At 40.3% G+C, this 26,023-nt stretch overlaps 2 protein-coding genes across 2 annotated transcripts; one reads left to right on the forward strand and one right to left on the reverse strand.

Moving 5' to 3' along the window:
• The first annotated feature begins 806 nt into the window (after positions 1-806).
• Positions 807-5,198, forward strand: LOC139718489 (ribosome biogenesis protein SLX9 homolog). Its single transcript, XM_071629962.1, has 3 exons — positions 807-897; positions 1,688-1,850; positions 5,072-5,198. The coding sequence occupies exons 1-3, from the start codon at positions 807-809 to the stop codon at positions 5,196-5,198; spliced, it is 381 nt and encodes a 126-aa protein (XP_071486063.1).
• Positions 5,199-9,319: 4,121 nt separating this feature from the next.
• Positions 9,320-25,751, reverse strand: LOC139718490 (NACHT domain- and WD repeat-containing protein 1-like). The gene is made up of 13 exons (XM_071629964.1): positions 25,640-25,751; positions 24,345-24,547; positions 23,818-24,181; positions 23,028-23,175; positions 21,765-22,085; positions 20,809-21,046; positions 17,860-20,050; positions 16,723-16,985; positions 15,394-15,787; positions 13,829-14,002; positions 12,018-12,234; positions 10,345-10,614; positions 9,320-9,485 (listed from the first exon to the last, which is right to left on the reverse strand). The coding sequence occupies exons 1-13, from the start codon at positions 25,749-25,751 to the stop codon at positions 9,320-9,322; spliced, it is 5,061 nt and encodes a 1,686-aa protein (XP_071486065.1).
• Positions 25,752-26,023: the final 272 nt, after the last annotated feature.

The raw sequence follows: 26,023 nt of genomic DNA on the forward strand, positions 1-26,023 counted from the left end.
AAGTGAGTGACCAGATTTCATTAATTGAAGAGCAGAGCTGGTATGAATAACACTTAACGTGTCTTTAGTTCTACTAGCTGTAGATCTACATCTAGTTTTAGTAGGAGTGCAGTCTATATCTACGCTGACTCTTGGTATTGTTCTAAGGCTGCGCATTTATCAACTTTTCCATGTTTGAAACATTTTTCAATACCCACTTGACCAAGTAGCTATCAAAACATGCCTGTCGCGTCGAATTGCGTCGAATTGCATTTCTCGAGTTGTTGCATTTTAATATCAACATGATCAACTCTGTCATTAGTCGATTGGGAGGCAGGCCTTGTCACTGCGCAGTTTGACCCAAGGAACGGAGATGTGAAGTTGGCAGTGGTTGGAGTGGGTGGGCAGGTCTGAGCTATAAATGTGTTTCAAAATTACTTTTTGTTGATAAACACACCATAGGAAAGACAAGTCAGAAGTACTAGAGCACAAATTAGTTAATATAGAGGTAAGTTTTGAGTGAAGAAATTTGATTTTTTCCTGTTAGTGTTGTAAACTGTGGACAAACTGAATCTTGTGTTTTTTGCATGCTTTATCAACAAGCAGATGACAGAATAGTGAAATTGAGTATTGAAAGGGAAGCCATGTACATAATACACTTCAATGAATGGCATTCAGCTTTTATTTTTTTTTTTCCATTCATTTTAATGCAGGGGTCGCTTCAACCGGCTGTGTTGTTTCCTACCAAGGGACTTTTCAATGATTCTGGTAGTGAGCCACAAACCCTCCAACAGAACTTTGCTCAGCATGATGACGATGAGGATCATATGACGTTTGTCTCCAAAAAGAGTATTAAGTCAGGCAAACAGATGACCAAAGTAGAGAAGAGGAGAATGAGACATGACAGATGGCTGGAAAGTGAGTGATAGGAATCCCAATTTTCTCTTGGCACAGTTGTATTATGCATCTTCTGATGTGTGGGTATCTTATTCATTGCACGGGTTTTCATGTTAAGAAAAAAAGATACTGTTTTGTTTTTCCATCTCTCTCTCTCTCTCTCTCTCTCTCTCTTTGTGTAGATATCATATGGGCATATATATTTCTCTTTGTAATGAATGGGTATGGTTCAGCTTTCTGTACCTGTATTAATATTGACTAGCCATTTCAAATGCTCTTGAAATCTATCTACCGTCTGTAACTTCAGCCATATGCAGTTGCTGGATTTTGTAACAATGGGCTTAACAGGAATTAAACATTATGTCAGTGTATTATTTCTGCAGAGTCTTTGAAAATGTGTGAGCTGTACATAGGGCTGCCTTTGATGAGGGAAGAAAAAGCTGACAGATCCATGTACATGTACATTTTGTCAGATTGGTATGGAGAGATTGTACAACTACAATATATTATATGTGTATGTTTCCGTTTGAAGATGTTTTTGTGTGATTTGCAAATGAGACCTGCTAGAGAGTGCTATGTCACTTTACTTTAAAATTTATTAAAGTCAATCTTGCATATTACCAAGTTGAATCTGTTTGGACTGAAGTAATTGCTTCATCTTAGGGGAAATTTGACCTAGGAGGGATTAAAATGAATAGAATATAAAGAGAAAAAGACTTTAAAAGACCTTTGACTCTTTAGGTGATTATTTGACTTATGCGAGGTCGACTTTTAAAAGCAAGTTTGACTGTATTTGATTTACTCCCTGCAGAAATTGACACAATAAAGACCGCCCAGCGAAGAGAGAAGGACGCAAAGCGCCGCGCTGGCGCGCCTGTGGTCGGGGACTTGCACCCTTTGCAAGATGCTCTTCCGGAACTGTCGGAGATCCTGAGGATAGGGCCAGACTACACCCAACAGAGAGTTCAGTCAAAGTAAGCATTAGACATGATGCTCAGTACAAACAGGCGTGGTCTTCATATCAAGGATGGAATTAGTTTCCTTAACATAATTCACCATGCTGACTTGGACGAAAGTTTATGAAGTTGAGAATGCATATGATCAAGTAAGGAGATCCCTTTTGTGATATACCAAGAAAACTGATGTGGCTGAACCATAGAGATGTATACTAATAATATACTAGAGCGCGGACTGCGTGTGGCGCGTACGCAGTGCTCGTGTGCCGAGTAGAAGGGGCCGCGCGCCATCTTTGTCCGGGCAAAAAGTATCGCGTCCGGGCAGTGCAGTAGTGGTGGACACGTACATAGTGTAATTCATATAGGCCCTACTTGTCTTTCAGCAAGATGTATGAGGGGGTCGGAGATGAGAGAAGGAAACAACTAAAAAATTTAAGTTGCTAGCAATCTCTTATTATGAGTGGTAAAGAAAATGAAAATTAAACAAATTTTTACCTCATTCTCCACGAGGTAATATATACTTTCAAGCCGACCAACACGACCATGGTCCATGCAATACAAAGGGTTTTCTTGGTCTCCAGACAGCAGGGTGCCCCTTGTGATTTTTTTTTTTGCAATTATATTTTTTCTGTATGAGGGGACTGCATTCTATAGTCCTGACATCTGTGTATAATACGAGTGTTTCATTGTATTTCCGATTTTTTTTTTTTTTATTTTTTTTTTTTGGTGGAAATGAAATGAATCATTTTTATAAGTAAGTGTAGGCATATTGGTTCCATGACATAGAATGTTCAAGCTCAAAATGCTAATGTTGAAGCTTACATAAACCAGGGAGGTGCATAAACCCTAACCCAAATCATAACACCTAACCCTAATCCTAATCCTCGCCCTGCCTTGAACCAAAAGCCCAATCGACCCATGATGCTAACTCTATTTTCAGAAAGATATCAATGCCGGAGGATAATATGTCACCTGTCACCAGGCATATATTACGTATTCTAGCTTTTCTCACATTATCACCATAGTAAAATTAACTGCTGGTAGGCCTATAGCAAAGGGTGGAGGAACAATTTTTTTTTTTTTTTTTTTGGGGGGGGGAGCTCAAGGACCAAATAGGGCACTTTAATAGAAAAGAGCACTTTTTAAACTTAAAAAGTGGAGTTTGTTTGTTTGTTTTTTGGGGAAAGAGGGCAAATGCCCCCTCCCCTTCCGCCGACCTTGCATATAGTTATGTATTGTATTAGCTATCTAATAGCACTAGATCGAGAATGGCTGAGGGAGGGCGGAGTGCCCCCTGAGGAATTTTGCAAGACCTTTTCTTTTCTTTTCTTTTTTTTTTTTGGTCTTGAATCAATCTGTTTAACACACACTATGAATGTCATTTTAGTTACTTGTGAAAGGAAACTCTGCTCCCCTTCTTTTCTCCTGTTTCTACATCCAAAAGCAGCACATGATTCAGGCATTTTGCAGCATAGATCTATGCTACTTTAAGTAGAATTTACGAATTTAAGAACACTTTCAATTTCCAAACTCCGATGGAGACCTTGGCATAGTCTAGATGCTAGCCTACTGCCGTTGCATCCCGTCGTCGATCTCCCTGCGCTCCGCTAGCGCTGTACGTTATCGGTACGGTCGCTAGTCGAAATTTGCCCGGACCAAAATGGCGAACGCCTCCTATCGGTCACAGGGATTTTACGGAGTCCGCCCTCTAGTGTTCTTAGTATATATCTCTATGGGCTGAACAGTGTGTGAATGTGTGTATGGATGTGGATGTGTCTGTCTGTCTGTATCTGACATATGTGTAGTCTGTTTTGGGATGGGGAAAAGAGAAAGTGAGCGGAAACACATCCATGTTTTTAGAAGTGGGATGGGGGGCTGTTTATATTTGTGATGCCACATCTGGGTTTTACCAGCTAACAAGCAAGAAAAGAGAAAAAAGGCCTTCAGCGCAACTTCCTAGTGCCACTTCCATGTTTCTTCAGCGGACAAGGGGGTGGAATTGGTGTTGCTGCAGGATGGTAGATTAGAGGGTAGACTGTAGAGTGAAATGTGAAGTCCGATCAAGTTCCCTGGTGTGGTATCAGAGAAACTTGTGGATGTCCACCGTGTATGTGTGTTTGTGTGTGTGTGAGAGAGAGAAAGAGCTAGCATGACTACACTTGTACCTCCTCCAAAGATTCCAGAATTGCAGCAACATATTGAATTAGGTGAAGTCAAAGCTGAATAAATTAAAACAAAATTCATGAAAATACAAGTGTACTGTAAAACAAGGAATATTCACATGCATTTTAATTTCACGAATTTCGTGAGTGCTAAGATTCGCGAAATTTCTTATTTACACTATATGCATTGAAGGCCAGTGGCAATTCACAAAAATTTCATGCCATGAAAAAGGCCGTCGGCTCCAATTCGCGAAAATTTTGTGCCACGAATGTATCATGTTTTGCAGTATGAAAACCATCCTACTTCCACATAAAACATATACTGTATTATGTTAGGATTTCCAAATCATGCTGTTCATGTTTACTTTTTCAGGGATAACCAACCTCAGAAGAAACCTAGGTCTACGCTGAAAGTAAAACACAAGCAAAATCTCATGTAAGTCATTAAATTGTCAAATAACAGTCATTTTTTTTTTTTTTTTTTAGTGTACACTTTGATTCAAAGCTGTAGCTTATTTCATTAGTGTTCCTTTTTTTTCCCTTTGTCTGTTCTCTCTCCCTGTCCTGTTATACTTGCAGTGCTGTGCTCTTGAAAGTTAAGTGTTTAAAAAAAGACAACAACCAGAAATATAAAGAGGGCCATGCAGGTACTTATGCTGTCATAGTCATCACTGCCAGAACCATCGTTTTATTCTGATAGAGTCTGTCATGTCAACTGGAGTAGGTTCTTCCCAAATATGCAGTCTAGTTCAAAATGTCGAACTTCAATAGTCTAGTTTGTTTAAAAAAAAAAAAAAAACATCCAGCAAAAAATGAAAATTATAAAATCTTCTGAAGACTGCATTATCTACATACAGGTACATTTCTTTCACTGGGATCCCTAACTGTAGTATGTTTTAATCTGCAAGGTTACAGGCAAAAATGTAACGTCAGTGCTTGATAAGTTGCAAAGAAAAAATGGCTAGTATCAGTGAGAATCTATAATGCATAAATTTTTCATGTTTTGGCCATGTGACCTCCATGAATTGATAGTACAGTCCGAGAACTAAAATGTCAGCATTTTCATTTCCTGCTTAGGATGGAAGAGACAGCCCGATTCCAGGAGGTCCTGAAACACTCCGCATTCAAGGCGAATCCTTTCGCAACCATCAACGAACATCTCAGGAATAAGTTAAAACAGGAGCAGGAGGCAGATGAAACGTGACACACTCCTAAAAGGAAAAAGTACAAAAATGTGAAACATAAAATTTTACCCTATGTAATGGTGAGAGCGTAATGCTAAGCATCTTTTTAATGTTTTACAACATGAATTACCTCTTCAGACCTCCCCTTCTCTTCTCTTTCATATTTTGAGATGACAGTTGGTATGAGAGCAATATTTCTCCAGTGGAAATTCTAATGTAGTCCACCATTAAAAACGGTAATGCTGTTTAATATAAGATTTTTAATCAAATTGCTCTTTCTGAATCATGTCAAGATACAATGGCACATGAATTCTTGATTTCTATTGAGGATTTTTTTCTTTCTTTTTGATGGATCAGGTGCTACATCCTTGGGTTTTTGATGATTGCTAGATGGAAAAATATATATTTTTGTAAGGGTAATACAACGTGTATGTATTTTTTTTTTAATACAATTCTCTTTTTTTATAGACATACCAAATTATCCAGAGACTCAAAAGTGAAATATACTAGGAGATAATAATGGATTTTTTTAGCCCAAATGTAGTGATGTCAGTAATATCCATCTGCATTGTACCGGTTCATGAAATAAGTTTGTTTAAGAATTGGTTCTTGTACAATATTTTAGTTTTTAAATTGATATCTAATGTTGGTGGTATCTCATGCTGCCGTTATGATATGGAAACTTTACCAAAGTTAGATCAATTAAAATGGAACAATTGAATGGTATACATAAACAAGGACTTCCAATCTACGTGTATTTCTTAGTGCTTTTCACTTGGCTTTGTTAAATAGTTTGAATGTCCATTTGCATGTTACTGAGTTGCCTGCCATGAGCCATTGCAAAGCATACATTGTTTTCTTGTGAGACAAAGTTCGGAGTCAGCCTCTGAGTATGTTTAGAGTGTGTAGTTGGATAATGGTCATTCGGACCTTTTCTTTTCCTAAACCAGCGCTGTATTGGAATCCAACAGAACAATGACAACAACGAAAACACTAAACATGTTTACAAGTAGTTAATCTATACTTTAATAGAGATTTTTTCTCATGCAAAATGTACAAACAATTCACATCAAAATGTTAATATCACACAGATATGAAATTGATACCGTATGCGCACATTTTGTAATCGTAAAATCCTGGCAGCTTTCAAAAAAAATTGCATACAATGGATGGAATGAATTTTTTTACTTCAAGAAAGACCTTGGGTATTAAGAAAAAGGTTGAAAAAAATACATGTCCTCAATGTGGTGCTTGATATGAAAGGATTTGATGTACACATAATGCAATACATACAAAAGATCAAGATGTTTTTGCCCATGAAATAGCTTTACTTAAATTCTTCCCTTCCACCATTGGAATGTCGACAGTATGCATATTTCAAAAATCCTGAATGATTTTGAACATGCATGGTCTGGAAAAGCTGTGTCGTAAATATCTTTGCACTAACTCTCTGCCTTGTACCTTTTTTCAAGTAAAAAATGCTGATTTCACAAATGGACACTTAAAGTTTCACAAACTCAACAAAGTACGACACATACATATTTTACAATGTATGTCTACAGTTGTCATGTATGTCATATATACACTTACTAGTCCAGAAGTACATCAACAAATGCTACATTTTAAAAAAAAATGGTCATGGTGATATTGACTAGTAAAGTGATTGCAAGGTAACAAGTAGAAGGCATCTCTTCGAGTTATCTACATAAGTGACTTTGAACGACTTGTGATCAATGCTTTTGCTCATGCAGTATACCAGGTACACTGTAAAGTTTTGTATTTTGATTGCGTACATTGCATAGTGTGTGTCTTGTGTATTCTATGAAATACAGTATTCTCCTTTTCTCCTTTGGTGAGAAGTAATACATGTACAGTACATGTAGTATGAGAAGTGTCCAAAATCTTAAGCACTTGTCAGTGAGCGAAAAGTTTGAGTAAAAAAAAAAAAAAAAAAAAAAAAAAAAAAATCTCATCTTGTAACAACAAAGTTGTAATATTCAAAGATAATGTGTAGATATTCATTTTATGGTTGAAACAACCAAGTCATACCATTGATTATATACACATACATGTATCTACAACTTGATGTCAAAATCCTTTGTCAAGATAAATTCTGTACATTTGATTTCTTCTGCTACCAAGAATCCAGCTTGTCTACACTTCATGGTTCTGAAAACCTAATGAATATTTTTTCCCTTATCTCTTCCGACTTTATCATATTAGTAGAACTGATGAAATTAAAGGAAGAAACCAGATTACTTTAAAAGTTTTAACTCTGGCATAATTCACATCCCCCAAATCTAGCACCTGGTTATTGAGCTTTGCTATCAATTGTCTCATCCGTAATCTAACATAACCAGCTCACTGGTGATTGATTCCATTTTTTTGACGGGCTCTGTACACTACATGCAAAGTCTTCACTTGTACAGTGCGCTTGGAATTTGCATTTTCTAATCTACTCCCCTCCCCCCTTACACACAACGACATACATACACTTGATAATAAGTATACTTAAGTCATTATAACATTTTGTGTTACAAATATATGCAAATTCTTAATAACTCTTTCTCTTTCCATTTTTTTTTAAACAGAATGTCTCATCCAAAATATTGCACAATGCCTAGATTTGATTTGGTTCTTTATACATATCAACAACAGTATGTCTCACATTTTACACAGCCTGCCTCTTGACAACAGTACATTGAAAGACAAACCAATATTCACATTATAAATTTTGTTACATAATTGTGTATAAACATTGATTGTTCTAAAGCCTTGGCAATATTTTTACGAGAAAGCATACAGCATTGAAAGACTGCAAACTCTTATTTTACTATTTACTTTTAAAGTAAACAAATATCACACACTAGACAATCACTGAATAAACTTTACACAAGTAATCAGCACTGTTCAGTATCAACTTGCAAACTGGAAGTTTGTGGTTTCTGGGTGTATCTGTACAACCTGTGTAACACAACAGTGCATCAACACAAATGACATATCCATTAACTGTGGTGAGAGCTACTATTGTAATTCAGACCATCGAAGTATGAGACAAGTTCCTATGCTCAGATTCACAACATTTCATATCGTTTCTAAGTTAGTAAGGAACGCTTTGTATCTTTAATGATGTGTAGAACTATAACCTGTCATTCGACAACTACAATTGTATAAAAGTAAGATCAGAGACATTGTACAGAAGGATTTTAGACAGAACTGTTGTCAGCCTTGACAAAGTCAAATTCTTTGGAACCACAAAAGTTGACTTATACCACGTTTATCTCTTGTACAGAGTACCAACAAAATACTAAATTTGTGCGGAATAAAAAGTGCCTGTGGAAGTACATGTATACACAATGTACCATGTATGTGTAATCCATAAATTCATGTCAAATCATGATGGACATCGGTCAGCACAGTCAATATATTTTTCAGCTGGCCATTATCAGCTGGCCTTTACCATGTGAAAGTTATTCAGCCAAATCTATGAGCTGACTAGCACATCCACTGAAATTGTAGTTGTCATGACAATAAATCCAGTGAAACAGCATTAACTAGAGAAGCACTCTGAGAGCGCAGACCTCTGCCAAGCATGCAGCTCATTTCCACCACTGATCTTGTTCTTCCATAGAGATATCAGTGATTTCCACCCATTACTGGTAGTATAGCATTGTGTGCTGAAAGTCACCCGATTTCCCAATATAGAAGCCTTTGTTACATCATAAACCCTCAGCTGCACGGCGCGCCTCGCCCTAGCAGAAACTAGAGCACGCACTTTAGTGCGCGCATGCAAAACTCAAATACGTGCAGCCTGAACTCCCAAGTTCATTGACCCTACATGTCAAAATATCAAAAAACTTTCATAAATTCCCCCAAAATTCTTGGATCACTACCAAAAGTTAATCATGTGTTACTTGTGTCATTCTCAACCTTTCCTGCAAGTTTCATCCCAATCCGTTCACTACTTTTTGAGTTATTTGCACACAGACAAACTAACCAACTAACTAACTAACAAACGAACAAACGGTAACGAAAACATAACCTCCTCCCTTGGCGGAGGTAATAAGTTCATGGGACTATGTAATGTTAGTTTGTTGGTTTGTGCATTACACAATTGCCAAAATCACTCTTGTGCTTTGGCTCAGTATACTAAGCACAGAGCAGACTTCTTTCTCTTGGATTTCTGAGTCTCCCCCTGGTCTCCACTCGACTCACCACTAGGTCCAGCTTTGTCCATTCGAGTTTTACTCCCCTCAGATTTGCCCTTTCCATTGCGCAGAGCTGTACCATTGTTGCTATCCCCGGCACTAGAATCCAACAAAATCAGATGAACAGAGCAGGGCATAGCATTAAAGTCTTGAGTAATACACTAAAAAAAAAAAAAAAAAAAAAAAAGAAAGACCAACAGACAATAATACATGTATAGATTGATGGTACATTGTACATGAATTGTCACCTGACTACCACCCCCAATAACAGGGCCCATGTATTTGCCAGTACATATTGTGAGTAATGCAGAGCACAAATAATTTACTTTGCCAATACTATTGTTCTTCTGTTTTGGATTGTTTTGAATTTGTTGGGTTTTTTTCCTCTTAGGCCTTACACCATGAGTTTATGAGCCAAAATCCATCATGTACACTTTGGAAGTCTCTTGGCTGTTACACAGATTACAGACATGCTGTACTGTACAAGCTGTTATTTTCGTGAGGGTTTAATTTTCGCGAATCACAGTTGGATCACAAATTTAACAACAAGCGAAAATGTCTCCATACACTTTGTTAATAGAGCATTAACGCAAGTGTCAGCGTCGATTTGCGAAAAACAACATCCCGCTAAAATGTCTATGACCTCGAAAATATCTGTACGCAAAAATAACAGCGTATACAGTATTCCTTTTACAAAAAAGGGGCATCTCTGGTACTGGTATGTGGAAGTTGTTGAAATTATAGGGGACTGACAAATAAAAGATAGAAAGAAAAAAGAGAGAGGGATATTGAAATAAGAAAAGAAGAGGTAGGAAGCACACACTCACACAACATAACATCATGATGGTGTTCCAGAGATAGGATGAACTATGGCAGGTTAGCTATTCGTGGTGCTAATATTACTAGGGTTTATTTCAAATACTTGTGATTAGAGTGGATAGAAATAACTTCTTATTACCTCTCATCAGACCTGTTGGCATCCTGCAGAAGCAGATCGAGGAGCAGGATTGTCCCCGATTTGTTTTCGGCCGCGATCCGGTAGTGATCGTTGGCAGCCAGAGCCATGTCGAATTTCTTGATTTGGGACTTGCTGTCAAAGGAGGCCACCAGCTCTTCGGTGGGCAGGTGCCACGCCTTTAGGGTGCAGTCTCGGGAGGCGGTCAGTAGGTATTGGTCATCGTCCGAGATATGTAGGTCCATGATTGCGTGGTTGTGTCCCTCTAGAAAGCTATTGCATTAAAACAAAGAAGCACATACCGATATATACAGTATTCCACTGGAATAATGGGCAGACCACACTTTTAACTGCACCCATACAGAGACTGGTCATATCTTTTCAAGAGTTGCACTCATAACTTTACAAATGGGTAACTCGCAAATGCCTTTAACCCTAACTTACCGGGGGGGGGGGGGGGGGGGGCCATAATGGGCGACCATTCCGGCGCGCAAAATTTCTTGACCGCGCTGCTCGCTGACTTTTTACTTTCAAGTCTCGCGCAACTTTTGAGACCAAATTTGTCGCGCCCGGCCACGCCCCTTCATACCGTTCCAAAGCCACGCCCCTTCAAAAAATTTGTCGTCAACCCCAAAATTGCTCAAAAAACGTGATCTCCTTTGTCCCAGCGAGCCACGAGAGCTTGTACAAAGTCATGCGCATGAAGAGAGGCCAAAAGAGCCACAATCACCGCAGCTTGACAATATTTGTGTATGATTACACACACACGCACACATACACACACACACAATCCAATCACCGCATTCATATGCGTACACACAAGACTTGTCTCATGCATTTTGCATGCACAAAATTGTAATGGCTGAAATCAATTTAATTTTAGTATAATTATGCTTCGAAAAATGTGTATGACAAATTCCATTGAAAAAAACAACAAAAACAAAAGTTTGAAAAAACAAAGAAATACATAAAAAATTGATAAAACAATAAAAAACATAAGAAATTAATTTTGATACTGATTTTTTTTTTACATACAAATGTTTGGAATGTCACTAGGAATATTTACACCAAAAATCAGCATTCCACAAGCTTTTATAAGCCAATTACAGACGAAAATGAGGTTTTTTGCATATATTTGCATAATTAATTGATTTAAAATAGAAAATGCAAATTTTTTGAAAATTTAACTTAGCAGTCTTGTAGATTACATCCGGCTTTATGTTCATGCACAATTTTGCGGCGATCGCGCGATCAACGCCCGAGATCTGAAGGGGGGGCCATAATGGCCCCCCCCCCCCCAGGAATTCAAGCTCGCTAAATAGCCCAGGTAAGTTAGGGTTAAGAGGACTTGTAATTATAGCTCTGTCAGAAACTGAACTGATACACCATCTCCAGTGTGACTTCATCTTTTCTGTCGTCAACCATCTCATTTGTTACAATTCGTCCACACATTGCTTCTCTTTGAGCAATTTCATGCTGTTTTAAACAGCTGGGTCATATTTTCAATAAATTTGGCTAGTTAAATTGCTGGTATTTCAACCATCTCTTCCCAACATCTTACAAGTACTGTATGACAAGTTTTATCATACATGTATTGTCTTTGGGTACTGTTTTGGGGTATAGAACACAAGATCCCTTGTGTCTGTGTTCTATCATCTCTGTATGATCCCACTCACTGGTCTTTGGAATCGTCATCTTCCAGAAAGTTCCACACGTGTAGCTGGTTCTGTCCGGTGTGTGACCCCGACACGATCCTCTTTCCATCATTTGTAAAGGCGACACAGATGACCTCTGCTGTGTGAACGGTCAGTCTCTTGACCACCTTGCCCATGGAGTCGCCTTGCAGTGACCAGAGGAGACATGTGTTCCCAATGCCAGTGGCAGCATAGCAACCTATCAGAGGAAGCAGAAAAGAATCCTGTGTGGTTACTCTTTGATTTAAGAAGATTTTATATACAGTCAAACCTGCCTTAGCGGCCACCTGTCTATAGCGGCCACCTGTCTACAGCGGCCACTGAAAAATCCCCCCGAGAGAAAAGCCCTGTTAAAGACCCTGTGTATAGCGGCCACCTGTCTAACGCGGCCAGCGGCCACAAATTTTGTTTCCCGCGGTAGATTTTAACCTGTCTATAGCGGCCACAGAGCCGGTAATTCAGCATGTTTTTCTGATTTGTGGCCGTGCCAGACATTCATGGCAATGTTCAGTGATCGCCACCGCTGCATTCATCACTCATTCAGTCATAATAATGCACTAGTGTAAAGCTTTCTTCACGACTGTACACATGCTACTGTGCAACAATTTCATAAACACTGGCATTGTTCAATGCATGAAATACACGTGTGTATACTTACGCATAGTACATTATGTACAATAAATACTTTAATATCGACGTATCCAACGATGGTACATGTATAGGCAATGCACATTAAGTTGGATTACCTGTCTATAGCGGCCACCTGTCTATAACGGCCACTTTTCTCGTTTCCCTTGGGTGGCCGCTATAGACAGGTTTGACTGTATATATATATATATATATATATATATATATATATATTAATATATATATATATATATATATATATATATATACATATATATACATGTATCACATAACCGGCATCTAACATAAATTCAGTGTCTCTGATCACAAAATTTGCCTAAAATGGCTGCAGCATTTGTTACAATGGCATGTGTTATGCCATTCAGTTCTTTCATAAACTCAATCACGTCAACATTTTTCCTCATAATCTGTAGTCCATGATTCTGTTTATATGCACCAATTTAACCCTTTCTGTGCCAGGGACCATGGAGAGTGTCTACAACTGCAATGTACATGTAGGGCTTTATGTGCCGATTAGCCCCTAAAGGACTTAACAAGAAGTTGGAACGCTGCAAGTCAACTTTTTTAGAGGTGAGAAAAAAGACATAATGACAAGTTGGAAATTGTCGGCTTGTTTGCGACAAGAAGAGGAGAAGATCAGTTTCTTGAATGAGGCAATTCCATTTGTGTAGACTAAAGGCCATCACACACTACATGCAACTTTCGGTCACACGACTGACAAGACTTTGGATCCGAAATAATCACAATAGCCTCAGAATAAGCACGCTTGTTTATTTCTGATCCAAAGTTGCTTAGTCGTGCGACCAAAAGTCGTACAGTGTGCAGTGGCCTCAAGGAAGACAAGAGGGCAGTTCATGGAACTAAACAAACTTCTTCTGAACAGTATGAAGACAAATTGTTGGAGCTAAGCAGAAGATGAAAGCACGACTTGTTGAAATTTGGAAGTTGACTTCTTTAGGACCAGGAGACATGTTATGAATTCAATCCATCTTCTTATCTTCCAGCTCCCAGTCCTGAACAAGTTAACTTGATGAATTCCAACGACACATCTCCATCTCTGATCATCTTTACATTTAAGCAGCAAGAGATTTAAAGTATTAAGATTAAGGCCTGGATATTTTTGTTTTATTCTTTTCAATACTGACCAGCGTTACATACAGCCAGACATCTCACTGCAATCTCCTGCTCCTTTGCAGAGAGCAGACATTCTCCCGTATCATAGTTCCAGATCCTAAGCATGCCTGTGCTGTCCCCTGACACAATGAAGATGTCTTCCCCTTGCATTGCTGTCTGCACAAGCTCCACCGAACCCTCATGCCCTGTAAAAAAAAAAATGATACAACAAAATGTTTTGAACTACACACAAAAAACACACACATACAGTATGAACAGGAATGCTTTGCACTTTCACCAAGGTATTACCTATCTGACAGCTGAGATACTCTCATCGCCTCATTAACCTTTTATGATGCACCATTTGAGTTAATGTATGAATGCTTGCGAAGCCCAAGATAGAGTTGGCCCACTGGACTTAAGTGCTCAACAAAGCACTTTTAATGACAAACTCTCACTTAAGGATATTATTTTACCAGTTAAGTAGAGTTGAACTGCTGTTAGCAAACCTTAGTGACATACAACTCTTTCCCTCTTTATGAAATATATATTTCTCTCTTTATGGAATATATATTTCTGTGTACAATATGCTTATTCACAGTTAGAAAACTAGAAACACTACCACATACATAACTGAAACACTTACTCTGTTCATTTAAGTGGAGGTTGGTCAAATGCTCTACAAGCGTAACTGAAAAAGGTAAAGACAGACCGCAAATCAATTTTAGTAAAGGGGAAACCCCATTGTATGAATGTGGATGGACTGATTGCAGCAATATAAGTTGAACACATCAGACAATTCGATGAAAATCAGACAATCCGCTGAAAAGTTTTGAATTTTTAAAGTTTTGGTGCGGTCATTGATGGATGAGAAGACTACTATTGTTTGTGAAGTCACGTACGAGGGGTGACGGAAAAGTTTTGAGCCTTCAAGAGATGGTAAGAGGCAGAAGTACTTTATTGCTCTATTTTTCTACATAGTCCCCTTGTGAGTCCACACACTTCCTCCATCGGTGACGTAGTGCCTCTATGCCACTGCAGTAGAAGTTCTTTGGTTGGTCCTCCAGGTAGGAGTCAACAGAATCAATGACCTCCTCATCAGTGGTGAAGCGTTGTCCAGCCAAATCTTTTTTGAGGTTTGGAAAGAGGTGGAAGTCCGATGGGGCTAGATATGGAGAATACGGTGGGTGCGGAACTAGTTGGAACCCACAGTCATGAATGGTTGCCATTGCAACCGCTGATGAATGCGCTAGAGCATTGTCCTGGTGAAACAAGACCCCTTTTGTGATCATTTTGTCCATTTTTTATGAATCACCTGATACAGAAAGTTCAAGAACCTGTAAAATAGGGATAAAAATTGTTGCGACCAAGAAATTTGGTTGGTAGGATTAAGATATAATGAAGACTTTATGGACCAAATTTGGCCTTCATATCTTAATCCTTTCTATGTTAGGCTCAAAACTTTTCAGTCGCCCCTCGTATGTACAGATTGTCTTATTTTCTTCAAACTTTGCTGATGTGCAATAATATTGCTGCACTCCCTCATCACGTGTATATATATGGGTATTGAGGATTAATTCTCCTTTAAATTGCATACCTTCCAACGTAAGCCTGCAAGACTTGTCACCGAGTTTCAAGACTTTCACCATCATATCCTTGGACCCAGTCACCACTTCATCGTCACGCCCCAGCGCCATGCACAGGATGCCCTTCTTGTGCTCCTGGAGGTCAAAGGGTAGATCTGATTGGCCAGTTTGGTCCAAGTCCCACACCCTGACCACACCCTCTTCCTTCAGTCCACCAATCAGCTTCCTCCCGTCCCGACTGATGAGGAACGTGTAGACAAACCCCACCTCTTGTCTGAAAACTTCGCAGCTGGAGAAGTTCCAGAATTTGACGCTGTCCTCCTTGCCGCTTGTCACTGCCGTCGATTTGTCCGGTGCTAGGTTCAGACCGTAGGCGTGTCCATTGTGCCTTTCTCGCTTCATCACCTTAAGTTTGTTAACAGAGAGTAAGGGATAGAGTGTAGGAGAGAGAGATGCATGATTGGGGAGAAGAGCAAGAGAGAGGATGACGTTCACAGTAGACACTACAGTGTGATTGGGATCTGGACTAAAAATAAATCAATAAGATATGCTGAGGTGAGTCTTGCACGTCTGTATGATCATCCTTGGACAAGATGTTCTGCCTTGGTCACACCCAAATCTTTGTAATTTTGATGTCTGCTAATTTTTCAGCAACACACATGAATGATTTTTGATAAACCTTAAAGGGGATGGATAGTAACCGACCAGTGGGAATCAGTGGGAATGCCGAGGGATGATTGTTCCAATCCTTGTGGGATTTATTTAAGAGTACATTATATATCTACTGTTGTGTGAAAATTATGTGCTTCAGAACGGTCTCATATTCAAGTAATGTGCAGATTAATGACCCGTCACTGACCAGGGACGCTTACCTGGAAACATTAAACTGCACATTACTTGAATATGGGACCATTCTGAAGCAAATAATTTTCACACAAGCATAGATATATAATGTACTCTTAAATGAATCCAACAAGGATTGGAACAATCATCCCTCAGCAATCCCACTGATTCCCACTCATCAGTTACTAGCCATCCCCTTTAAGGTATTCAACGAAAATATAATAATGCTAAAGAGGTGATTATTTAGTTAAGCTTGAAAGAGGAATGGAAAGGCAATAAAACAATGAAAACAAGACAGGAAAACATTATCCCCATCATTCTATTATTCCATTTCTCAGTCTTCCTTTGTGATGACTGCATTGTTCAAACTCGGCGGGCCAACTGATAATTTGAGATGTATTTCACAAACGGAACGCCCAAGCCTAACAGTCAGTACTTTTATCAGTGCTTCATTCTATTGCAGTAGATTTTCATTCATGAAATGATGTGCCACTCACGATTTTCCTTCTGTAGTCCCACACTTTGGCACTCTTGTCGTTGGATGCGGTGTAGATAGTCTGCTTGGATGACCCTGTGACGTCAGAGATCCAGGAAGAGTGACCCTCCAAGGTGGAGATGAGAGGACACTTGGCATCGCTTCGGTTCAGATCCCACACCTTGAGACAGTCATCCTTGGATCCCGACACCAGTATGTCTCTCCCCGTTGGATCATCGGGGTCACGTGGTCCATACCACAGACAGGTTATGTTTCCTTCATGACCTTTGCATCAGAATAACAACCAAGGTCACTAATATCATTATGGTGATTAGCTGAGAATCAAAGGCAATTACCGGTTATGGGACCCATTGCGTAAAAGATACTATTATGGTAACTTTGCCGTCAAATGGTAACTACCATGGCAACAATACTCAACAGCCAATCAAAATCAAGAATTCCATGGAAGTTACTGTTGGATGGCAAAGTTACCATAATAGTAACTTTTATGCAACGGGCCCCAGGTATACAGTGAGACAGTAAGTGGTCTTCAAGTCAACTCTTACTCCCAGTTTTTACGTCATGGATATGTACGCAGTCAAACTCCATAAAATTTCTGATAATTTTGGGAGTGGTTCAAAGCGGGGTTCAAAACTTTTAGTAGAAGAAAACAGCACTGCCAAATCTGGAAAATATGGCACGTCCAATATGCAGTATGGTATGTATATAGTATGCTTGGATTTGTCACACAGCGAAATACCAAAATTTCGGTAGCTATGAATCGCCAAGAGATAAGTGGACGCCATCATTACAACACGGAACATCGGTCAGAAATGTTAGCTGAATAAATCTTTGGTAACCAAAAGAAAGTGAACAAAGGGGTTAAATTAATAAACTGAAGAGTAGTGTACTACATCAATTTTGATTGATTAGTGATCAAGTGGAAATACAAAATCAAGACATATAATGCAGTATAAAGCATGTATTACACTTCCGAGTGCGTGACTGAGGGTGTTCATGTAAAGTGTATCAGATTAATAAACGTGTAAATAAACTAGCAACACATGCAGTGAATGAAAAACTTACGCTTGATAAGAATATTAACGTCTGAAAACAACTAAACTACTATAAAGTATAGAACACTTGTGTAAATACGTACCATGGCATACTATCACAGCTGTGTGTTGTTCAATGTCCCAAACACGCACTGAAAAATCCTCCGAACCTGACGCAATCAGCTTGTCAGTCAGCGCAAGCAGACAAGAAATTCCTTTCCGATGTCCTTCCAGGAGTCCTTGAGGCGCAGCCGGCTTCTCTGTGTACTTGCAGACCTTGATAATGCCATCTTTTCCTCCTGTAACTATGGAGTTTGCGGACTTGATATGAGCGAACGCCTTCACCTCACCTGCTCCGTGAGCTTCGATGCTATGCAGGCACTCCTTGGATTCAACGGACCAGTGCCTGATGAAACCATCCTGGCAGACCGAAAGAAGTTCCGTTGCTGCTTCGAAGCAGACAAATCTGACATTCTCTGGATGTTCCAGAGCTGTTAGCTTTCCGTCATTTAGATCCCACACGTACACATTCGTTCCTTTCTCAGATCCAGCTGTCGCCACACTGTCATCACTGCTGATTTGAAGAGCACTAACAGCAAAGTCATCGCCCGTCTCTAGTCGCAACAAGCACTCTCCGCTTGTGAGTTCAAAGAAGCCCAACGTCTGACAACCAAATATGACATGCTTATTGCTATGACTCAAAGAAAGAGAAATTTTCCCCGAAGCTTTAGCTGACCCTCCGACTTGAAGCGTGTGGACTAACTCTGCTGTTGCCACGTCCCAGACATTCGCCATAGGTTTTCCTGAACCATCTTTGCACACGGTCACCAGAGTATCGGCAGAAGTTGTGCATGCGATGGCTTCCACCCTGGATGGGTGACCAGCAAGCGATGTCTTCAGCTGCCCTCCTGGTGGGATGAGGCATGCTCCGCGAGGAATGATCAAAGGTTTGTCGGTCTGTTGTACCCACGATTTGGCTCCGTGAATGAGTCGAGCAAGATTTGGGTACATTTCTACAAAGTCTGCAATGCGCCCAATCAATTGCCCTGCCAGGGAGAATGGGTCTTCCTTTAGGTTACTTCCACAAAGGTACATAGCATCGATCAGGAGAGCACTTTCTTCATTATATTCCTTGAAATCATGGATGACGTTAATGAAAGTCAGGGCTCTCAACTTCGTCAAAATCCATTCAAAGTTGTACATGATGTGCTCTACCAATCCTTCAGGAACATTGCCATTCTGCTTAGAATAAGTCAGATGGTACGGCAGCTCTTGGAGCTTCCTGATATTGAAGACATCGTCACCATACATGAGGGGTTGCGGCGCTACTTGGCGATCGGCGTCCGGGAAATCCTTGTGACGCCTTTCTAGCCTTATTGGTTTGATGGCTCCATTACTGTACTCCCCAAGAAACATGTCTGCAAGCAGGCCATGCCGCGACTCTTTGGTTTCTGCATCACCTAGATACCGTCTGTTGGCAGTTTCAATGAACTGACGATGATACCACGCAAGAACAGTCTTCCCACCAGCTTGCCGCTCCACAACAAACTCGGAAATGTCGTATCGCAACCGTTTCCAAACGGAGGAAGGAATGCGGACGACACCCGTAACTGGTGGATCCCAGTATTGGTACACATCGTTAAGGACCTCGTCATCACAAGAGAGAACGTCCTCCATTTCTGTTTCAGTGAGTCCACTCTTTCCTGCAGTCAGGTATCCAAGAGCATGGGAGACAAAAATTTCTCCGTGGCGATCTTCAAGGTCTTTATAAAGATATGTGATTGCCTCGACAACGTCTCCCGGAAGCTCGATGTCCCCTATTTTCTTGTACGATGGCCATGTCGCAAACTCCTCGAAAAGCAACTTGAGGAACAGAGGTCGCGGACACTTGTTGAAAACTGCCGAAACCGCATCGATCTGCTCCTGGGAGAGTTTCCTCTTTCTGCTCTCGAGCCAGCCACCAATGATCGTGATGGCAGTGTCATTGGGGATAGCTTCGACTGCAACGTACGCCATCGGGTCCGTGAGAGTCATCCGAATATTACCCAGGCAATTGTGTTCTTTCGGCAGCATGGAGACCACGATGAAAGTGTTTTCCGGGAGGCTCTTGAGCAACCAGTTCATCTTATGTGCGTTGTTGTTGTCGTTAAGTTGATCTATGCTGTCGAAAAGCAGCAGCAAGGGTTTGTCCTTTGACGGAAGACGTCTTATCAGTGCGTTGAAGACCTGTACCAGTTCGGAGAAGTCTCGCAGGTTATTACCATGAGGAGGTTTCTCTCCATATGCAAAGCAGATCTAAATGGGTGGAACCGATAAGACAAGATACATATTTAAGGGAGAAAATGTCGATCAAAATGCATGTATTGCGAGTATTGCGGGAATCTCAGACAGAAGTGAATTTATAGACACTATTACTCAGCTTTCACGCAGAATTTTATATTCACGACGCCATCGGTATCGCGCGCCATGCTCAACTATAAGACATTTTATTATGACAATTTTACAGAACAGGATCGCTTTTAAGGGCATTATTTATATATTGCCACGAGGGATCTCAGCTCCTGCAAAGATCCAAGGAGCTTCCTCAGGGGGTCATAACGTAGTCAAAGCGTGGGTTTGAGATCTCGAGAGACAACAATTTCAACGGTGTCTCGAATGAAACTAGTCCGCATATGTTTTATACAACGAATGAAAATAAATCATATTGGTTGATCGAGATCGCGCCGGCCAATTCACACATCAGACGCTGCCATACAGAGACGTTCCAAGCATTGCGATGCACACGTACCTCATAAGTACCTAACAGAAAGCAGTTTAGTACAATTGGGCTGCGAGCAATTATTGACTTCATGCCGCCGGTTTCAACTTATCAGAATCTAGAATTTATATATATATACAGGTGTATAGGTATATATATATATATATATATGTACACATATCATATATATATATACATATATATATATATATATGTATCGACCAATCGACCAAATTTGCGATATATGAAAAACAAACTAAGACACATTTATATTATGTCACTGCAGAAAACAAACCTGTGCAAACATGCTCTGGATGGTGGTAAGTATCGAGGAACTCCTCGCCGATGTGCCAAGGAATCGCAGCACCACCACGCAGTTCTTCCCAAGCCACTGTTTGGCGAGCTTGGCGACCATGGCCATAACCGACGTCTTGCCGGATCCTGAGACACCATGCACCACGAGGGGCTTACAAGAGCTGCCCTGGCAGTAGGACCGGATGGAAGACAGGACCTTTTCTCTGCCGTGAAAGTCCCTGCAGAAGCGAGAATTGACCGTGAGAGTTTGCCAGCCAAAACGGATATAGAGTCTCATGAAAGTGCACTCCTGTTATAACGAAGTCCTACGGACAGGCGGTGTTCTTCCGTTAAATCAAAATCTCGTTGATAGCCGAACAGTACAGTATGTAAATATTTATAATTATGTAGACTTTAGAGACCTGAATTCTTACTCCGTTGTAACAGGAATTTCGTTCGTTATAACGGCCCGAGTGCACTGTACTATAGTTCACGTCAAGTGATAATGACGCAAAATAGATCAAAGCAAAACATTGAGAGGTAAAGAGAAGCATTTTGAGGTTTGTTTTTTAATTCAAATTGCCGACATATCCCTTGAGACACAATACTCGCCAGTACATTAACACACATGATTATCATCACAAGCCAAGTGCACACAACGATAGAAAAAGCGTGTAAGTTTACCGCATTATTTCACGATTTCGCGTCGTGGACACCAGGTTACACGTCAACGGGTCTAGGGCAATTAACCCCTGGGCAATTACCCCGGACCCTTCCCCTGACCCTAACCATAATCCTGAACCTAATCCTAACCCTAACAAAAACTCTAACCCTAAACCTAACCCTAGTATCTTCTCTCTTACTTTATCACTAACCAGTATTTTGACAGGGGGGGGGGGTAATTGCCCTGATACGCGCTTCAACATGATGAGAAAGTTTATGATCACTTTAACTCACTTGCACTTCGTTTTTGAAAACGATGCATGATGCAGTAGTTCCTGGTAGAGCGTCGATATCATGGGGAGAACGCACCCCCTTGACTTTCGACCTTCCAGTTTCTTCTCTATCATGGCCTTTATCCTGCCCTCAAAGACGCTGCTCATCTCTGTCAGGTATGTGGCATGCTCTGGACAGTTAGTAGGGTCCAAGCCGTTGGCGCTCCACGGCACGTTGTACCTGTGCAGAGCCTCGGGAGGTACTGCGCCCTGTATGAAATCAGTCTTCAGTTTCGCCATTAGTTCTCGATTTAACTCGTTGTACCTTGTGGTCCCAGCTTCCCTGAGAGAGGGAAAAGATATACGGAAATACAAAATTTGATGCAAAAAATCGTTACATAAGATGTAAGTCGCAAAATTTCAATGACGCGAAGACGTTACACCTCACATATGGGAAAAACCTTAACTTGAGTTGGGTCAAAATTTCAGCTCCTGCTGTTTGGACGTTGCGTGTTTTTTTTCGCAAAAAAAAAATAAACAAAACAAAAAACTGCATGTAACTATAATGTAAAATGTGTCGGTCACCGTACATCAAGTATCAAAAATTATCGTGCAAGTCAAATACAACATGACTTATCGTAATATAGCGAATATCAATCGACAACAACACAATACAATTGGCCGGTACAAAGTGATTGTAATGAGGATAGGCATTTCGTGAGAAATTTTCTGAAACGCACTTGAGTATACTGCACTAAAAAAAGTATTCTTACGACAAAATTTGCGCGGTTAGACTAAGATGGAATTACACCTACGGACACGGACATACAATGTATTGATAAGAAATATAAAGGGTATACGGCTTATACCTTCTTTCCGCTGCCTATGGCAGAAAACTGTACATCACTTAATTCCAATACCAGGGGGGTGTTTCGCAAAGTTGTTCGTAAAGTTACGAACGACTTACAAGCGACTGGTGATCAGTTCTGATGTGCTATACTTCAGTAATTTCAGTAATTCAGCACAAGAACTGATCACCAGTCGCTCGTAAGTCATTTGTAACTTTACGAACAGCTTTATGAAACAGGGCCCAGTACTTATATTTTGGTGATAACTACAGTTTTCCGTCGAAACAATACCGCCACAGAAATGGCACGTATCTTCTTTAAACGATTCTCTAAGGCGATCATGGAATAACATTCACGTTACCGTGGATATAATTTCGCATTAAGAAAAAAAATGAAAAAACGCCGTTTGCGATTGAAGATGATACAGGAATACGTACTCATCCGTCACCAGGTCAACGAACTTTGATATGGTGCCTCTTTGCTCAAAGGATGGTTCCAATCCCGTGAATTCCCGGATGAAGAAAAGACTTGATTCGGAAATGTTGCCATTGCCCTCGATCCCATGCCGTATTTCTTCCTCGGTCACTTGAAAAGCAAGACGATACAAAACATTTGTTTTTTTGGTTGTTTGTTTGTTTGCTCGTTTATTTGTTTGTTTGTTTTTTGTATGTGTGTTTGTTTCTTGTTTGTTTTTGAATGTGTGTTTGTTTTTTGTTTGTTTTTGAATGTGTGTTTGTTTTTTGTTTGTTTTTGAATGTGTGTTTGTTTTTATTCTTCTGAACCTCTCCTGGTCGTCAAAATAATGTTATACGTCTCCTTCCGCAACGGCCACTCATATTCTTTAACTTCGTTGGGTCAGTCACTGACCAATCAATTTCAGCATAATAGAATACTTGCTATTGCTTTTGCCTAATATTCGATCAACATAAAAAAGGCACATGAAAAATAAATATACTGTATATGCCAAGCAGCTCAGCAAAATTAAAGATTCATTACACCATGTTTTTTGCACTTCTCGTCCCTCATTCCATATCTAAGCCGCGCATCTGCCGATCGTCGAGGCAGGCGTTTATTTCTCATTCTTCAAAATCGCGTTGATATTATTCCCAGTACTATGTTCCTCAGGTATGAAATACATGAAGCTGAGAGCTCCAAGAAGTACAGGAGCAAGGTAACGCGTACGCTATACAACACATACTACAAAATCCCCGTGCCCGTGTTTCTAACCTGACATGATGAATGGGTGCATTTCTTCAGCGCTGTAGATGCCGGCCTCGGTGGCGAGACGCGCCGCCTCGTCGAAGGCCTTCCGCATCTTGTCGAACATCGCCCACCACGTATTCCTCGCCGCCTCCTGTTTCTCTGGGTCTGTGGAGTCATAGTACTCGATCAGGTGCTTCGTGATCGGCTGGAGGGTGTAGACGGGCGGCACGGCATTCGTGTCCTTCAGGTACCACTTCTTGACGAGGTCAACCACCTCTGCATCGACGACGTCGGCATGCTCTAACATGATCTCCAAGAGCTTTTCGAAAGTTGTGGATTCGACGTTGGCATTAAGAGGACGGTAACCGTATTTGTCGCCGAGGAAACCCTTTCAAAGAAATAAAAAATCACATGATTTATATTTGATTTATTTCATCGGCTAATCTACTGGCAGTTATAACAAGGGGGTAATTTCAGTGGAACATTTTGCTTTTGAACTGGGCGCATTCCAGTAAAGTTTACGTTTGAAAGCTTCTTCTACGAATACTCACCACGAGATAGGGACCCTGCGACATGCGTTTACATCGGTCTATTTCGGCCAGGCAGAGCGCGGAGGTCAAGTGGTCGGCCGTGGCGCTGTCCCGCACGCCCCACCTCATGTCCACCACCTCGAATTCGAGTCCCCGCGTCTGACAGAAGCGCCGAAGCTCAGGGAACACCTCTCGGATGAGCTTGTTTCGCTCCTCTTTCATATCTGCGACAAATCGTGAGATGATACAAAGACTAATTCCATGATGTGATGGTATTAACAGGTCAGGTGAATTTATTCAATTCAGGTCTTGATATCGCGCTCTTCTTGTATCTGGCCAGGTGGTCATCCACCATTACAAAGTTGTATCAGTGAGTATTTTGTTGCTCATTACTTTTGTGGCAGCATTTCAGGCCAATGCATAATAAAGTTGGTCTTGTCACCCAAGCTTGCTATACTTCAGTATTTCCATTGCTCCACGAGAGGGCCCTGTAGTTATCAATCACCATCACGGCATCGCCAGGTATAGTTTTAATTTATACACCTTCGTCAAGAAGGGAATTGTTGGTAACTATTAAAAGTAACTTCTTGTCCAATGACGTAAGCATTACGAATTACTAGTAATAGATTGATGCTGGATATTAGGTTGTGACGCGAACGGTCCTCTAGTAATCATCCAACAAATGAATATCTTTCACACTAACTTGTCCCACAAATCCACAATTTTGTATAACTAAATGAACGTCAGCGTTTTCAAAAGAGTATAGAAAAAAACAGCAAAAACCCGAAAACATATACTCACGAAATGGAGCACAATAGATATGTTGAATCATAAAATAGTGCACTACAACACAAAACGTATATATAAAAATCAGAGAAAAATCGAGGGTGTTGTACATGTACTTTATCTCGGTATTAGGTTCTACATGGCCTCCCTGTGAGAAAAACCAACAAATTAAATTTTTAAAAAAAAATATAACACTGCAAAAAAAAGAGCCAAATTCGCCTTAAGAAATATCTCCCTCACAATACATGATTTTGAAATTATTAAATTCTTGTGACAATATGGAAGGGATGCATGCATGACTACAACGCATCTCTTTCAACATCGATGTAAATATTCCATACCTAATCAGCTATAAAAATGAACGAAACCAAATGAAATGTAACAATCTTAACAAGTAAACTAAATGGCATCATGACTGTAATACTAGCATCACAAGCGATGAAATACTATACTGCCAAGTTCAACCACGCTTGCGGATGTCATGATCATTTTTCAACCAAGGACTAATTAGATTGTGCCGTCTAAATTACCAGTAAAAGTAGAGCTCATGAAAATCCGCACGATGTTGGATTCCTGTTCTGGCAAATCCTCGGTCTCTCCCTGGACCAGCGCGCTGAACCCGGGCAGGCTTTCGTCTGCCATTGTCGCTGTCTAAGGTCGTCCGTTGCTGATGAATAGAGTGTGGATTTACTTCCCTGTATAGAACAGATCAAATATATAACTGAATTCGTTATGATATACTGTATAGACTTTTTACGCGCACCACAAACACACTGCTTGTCATTCACGAGTATAGAAACTACAATATTAATTTGTCTGCAAAGTGAAAACTGATGCATGCAAATTGGGTTTCGGTAGTACTCCCACTTTTGTTGTACTAAGCGAAACAACTTAATGTTTTGTTACCAGAGAAC

The sequence above is a fragment of the Diadema antillarum genome, unplaced genomic scaffold, assembly GCF_040938485.1.
Source record: "Diadema antillarum isolate AM-2024a unplaced genomic scaffold, OU_Dant_1.0 scf00000095, whole genome shotgun sequence".
NCBI lineage: Eukaryota > Metazoa > Echinodermata > Echinoidea > Diadematoida > Diadematidae > Diadema > Diadema antillarum.

Coding starts and splice junctions, on each gene's coding strand:
- LOC139718489 (XM_071629962.1), top strand. CDS start 807: ATGACGTTTGTCTCCAAAAAGAGTATTAAGTCAGGCAAACAGATGACC. Junction 898..1,687: donor ACATGACAGATGGCTGGAAA/GTGAGTGATAGG, acceptor TACTCCCTGCAG/AAATTGACACAATAAAGACC. Junction 1,851..5,071: donor CAACAGAGAGTTCAGTCAAA/GTAAGCATTAGA, acceptor TTTCCTGCTTAG/GATGGAAGAGACAGCCCGAT.
- LOC139718490 (XM_071629964.1), bottom strand. CDS start 25,751: ATGGCAGACGAAAGCCTGCCCGGGTTCAGCGCGCTGGTCCAGGGAGAG. Junction 24,182..24,344: donor CGCAGGGTCCCTATCTCGTG/GTGAGTATTCGT, acceptor TTTCTTTGAAAG/GGTTTCCTCGGCGACAAATA. Junction 15,788..16,722: donor GGGACTACAGAAGGAAAATC/GTGAGTGGCACA, acceptor AACAAACTTAAG/GTGATGAAGCGAGAAAGGCA.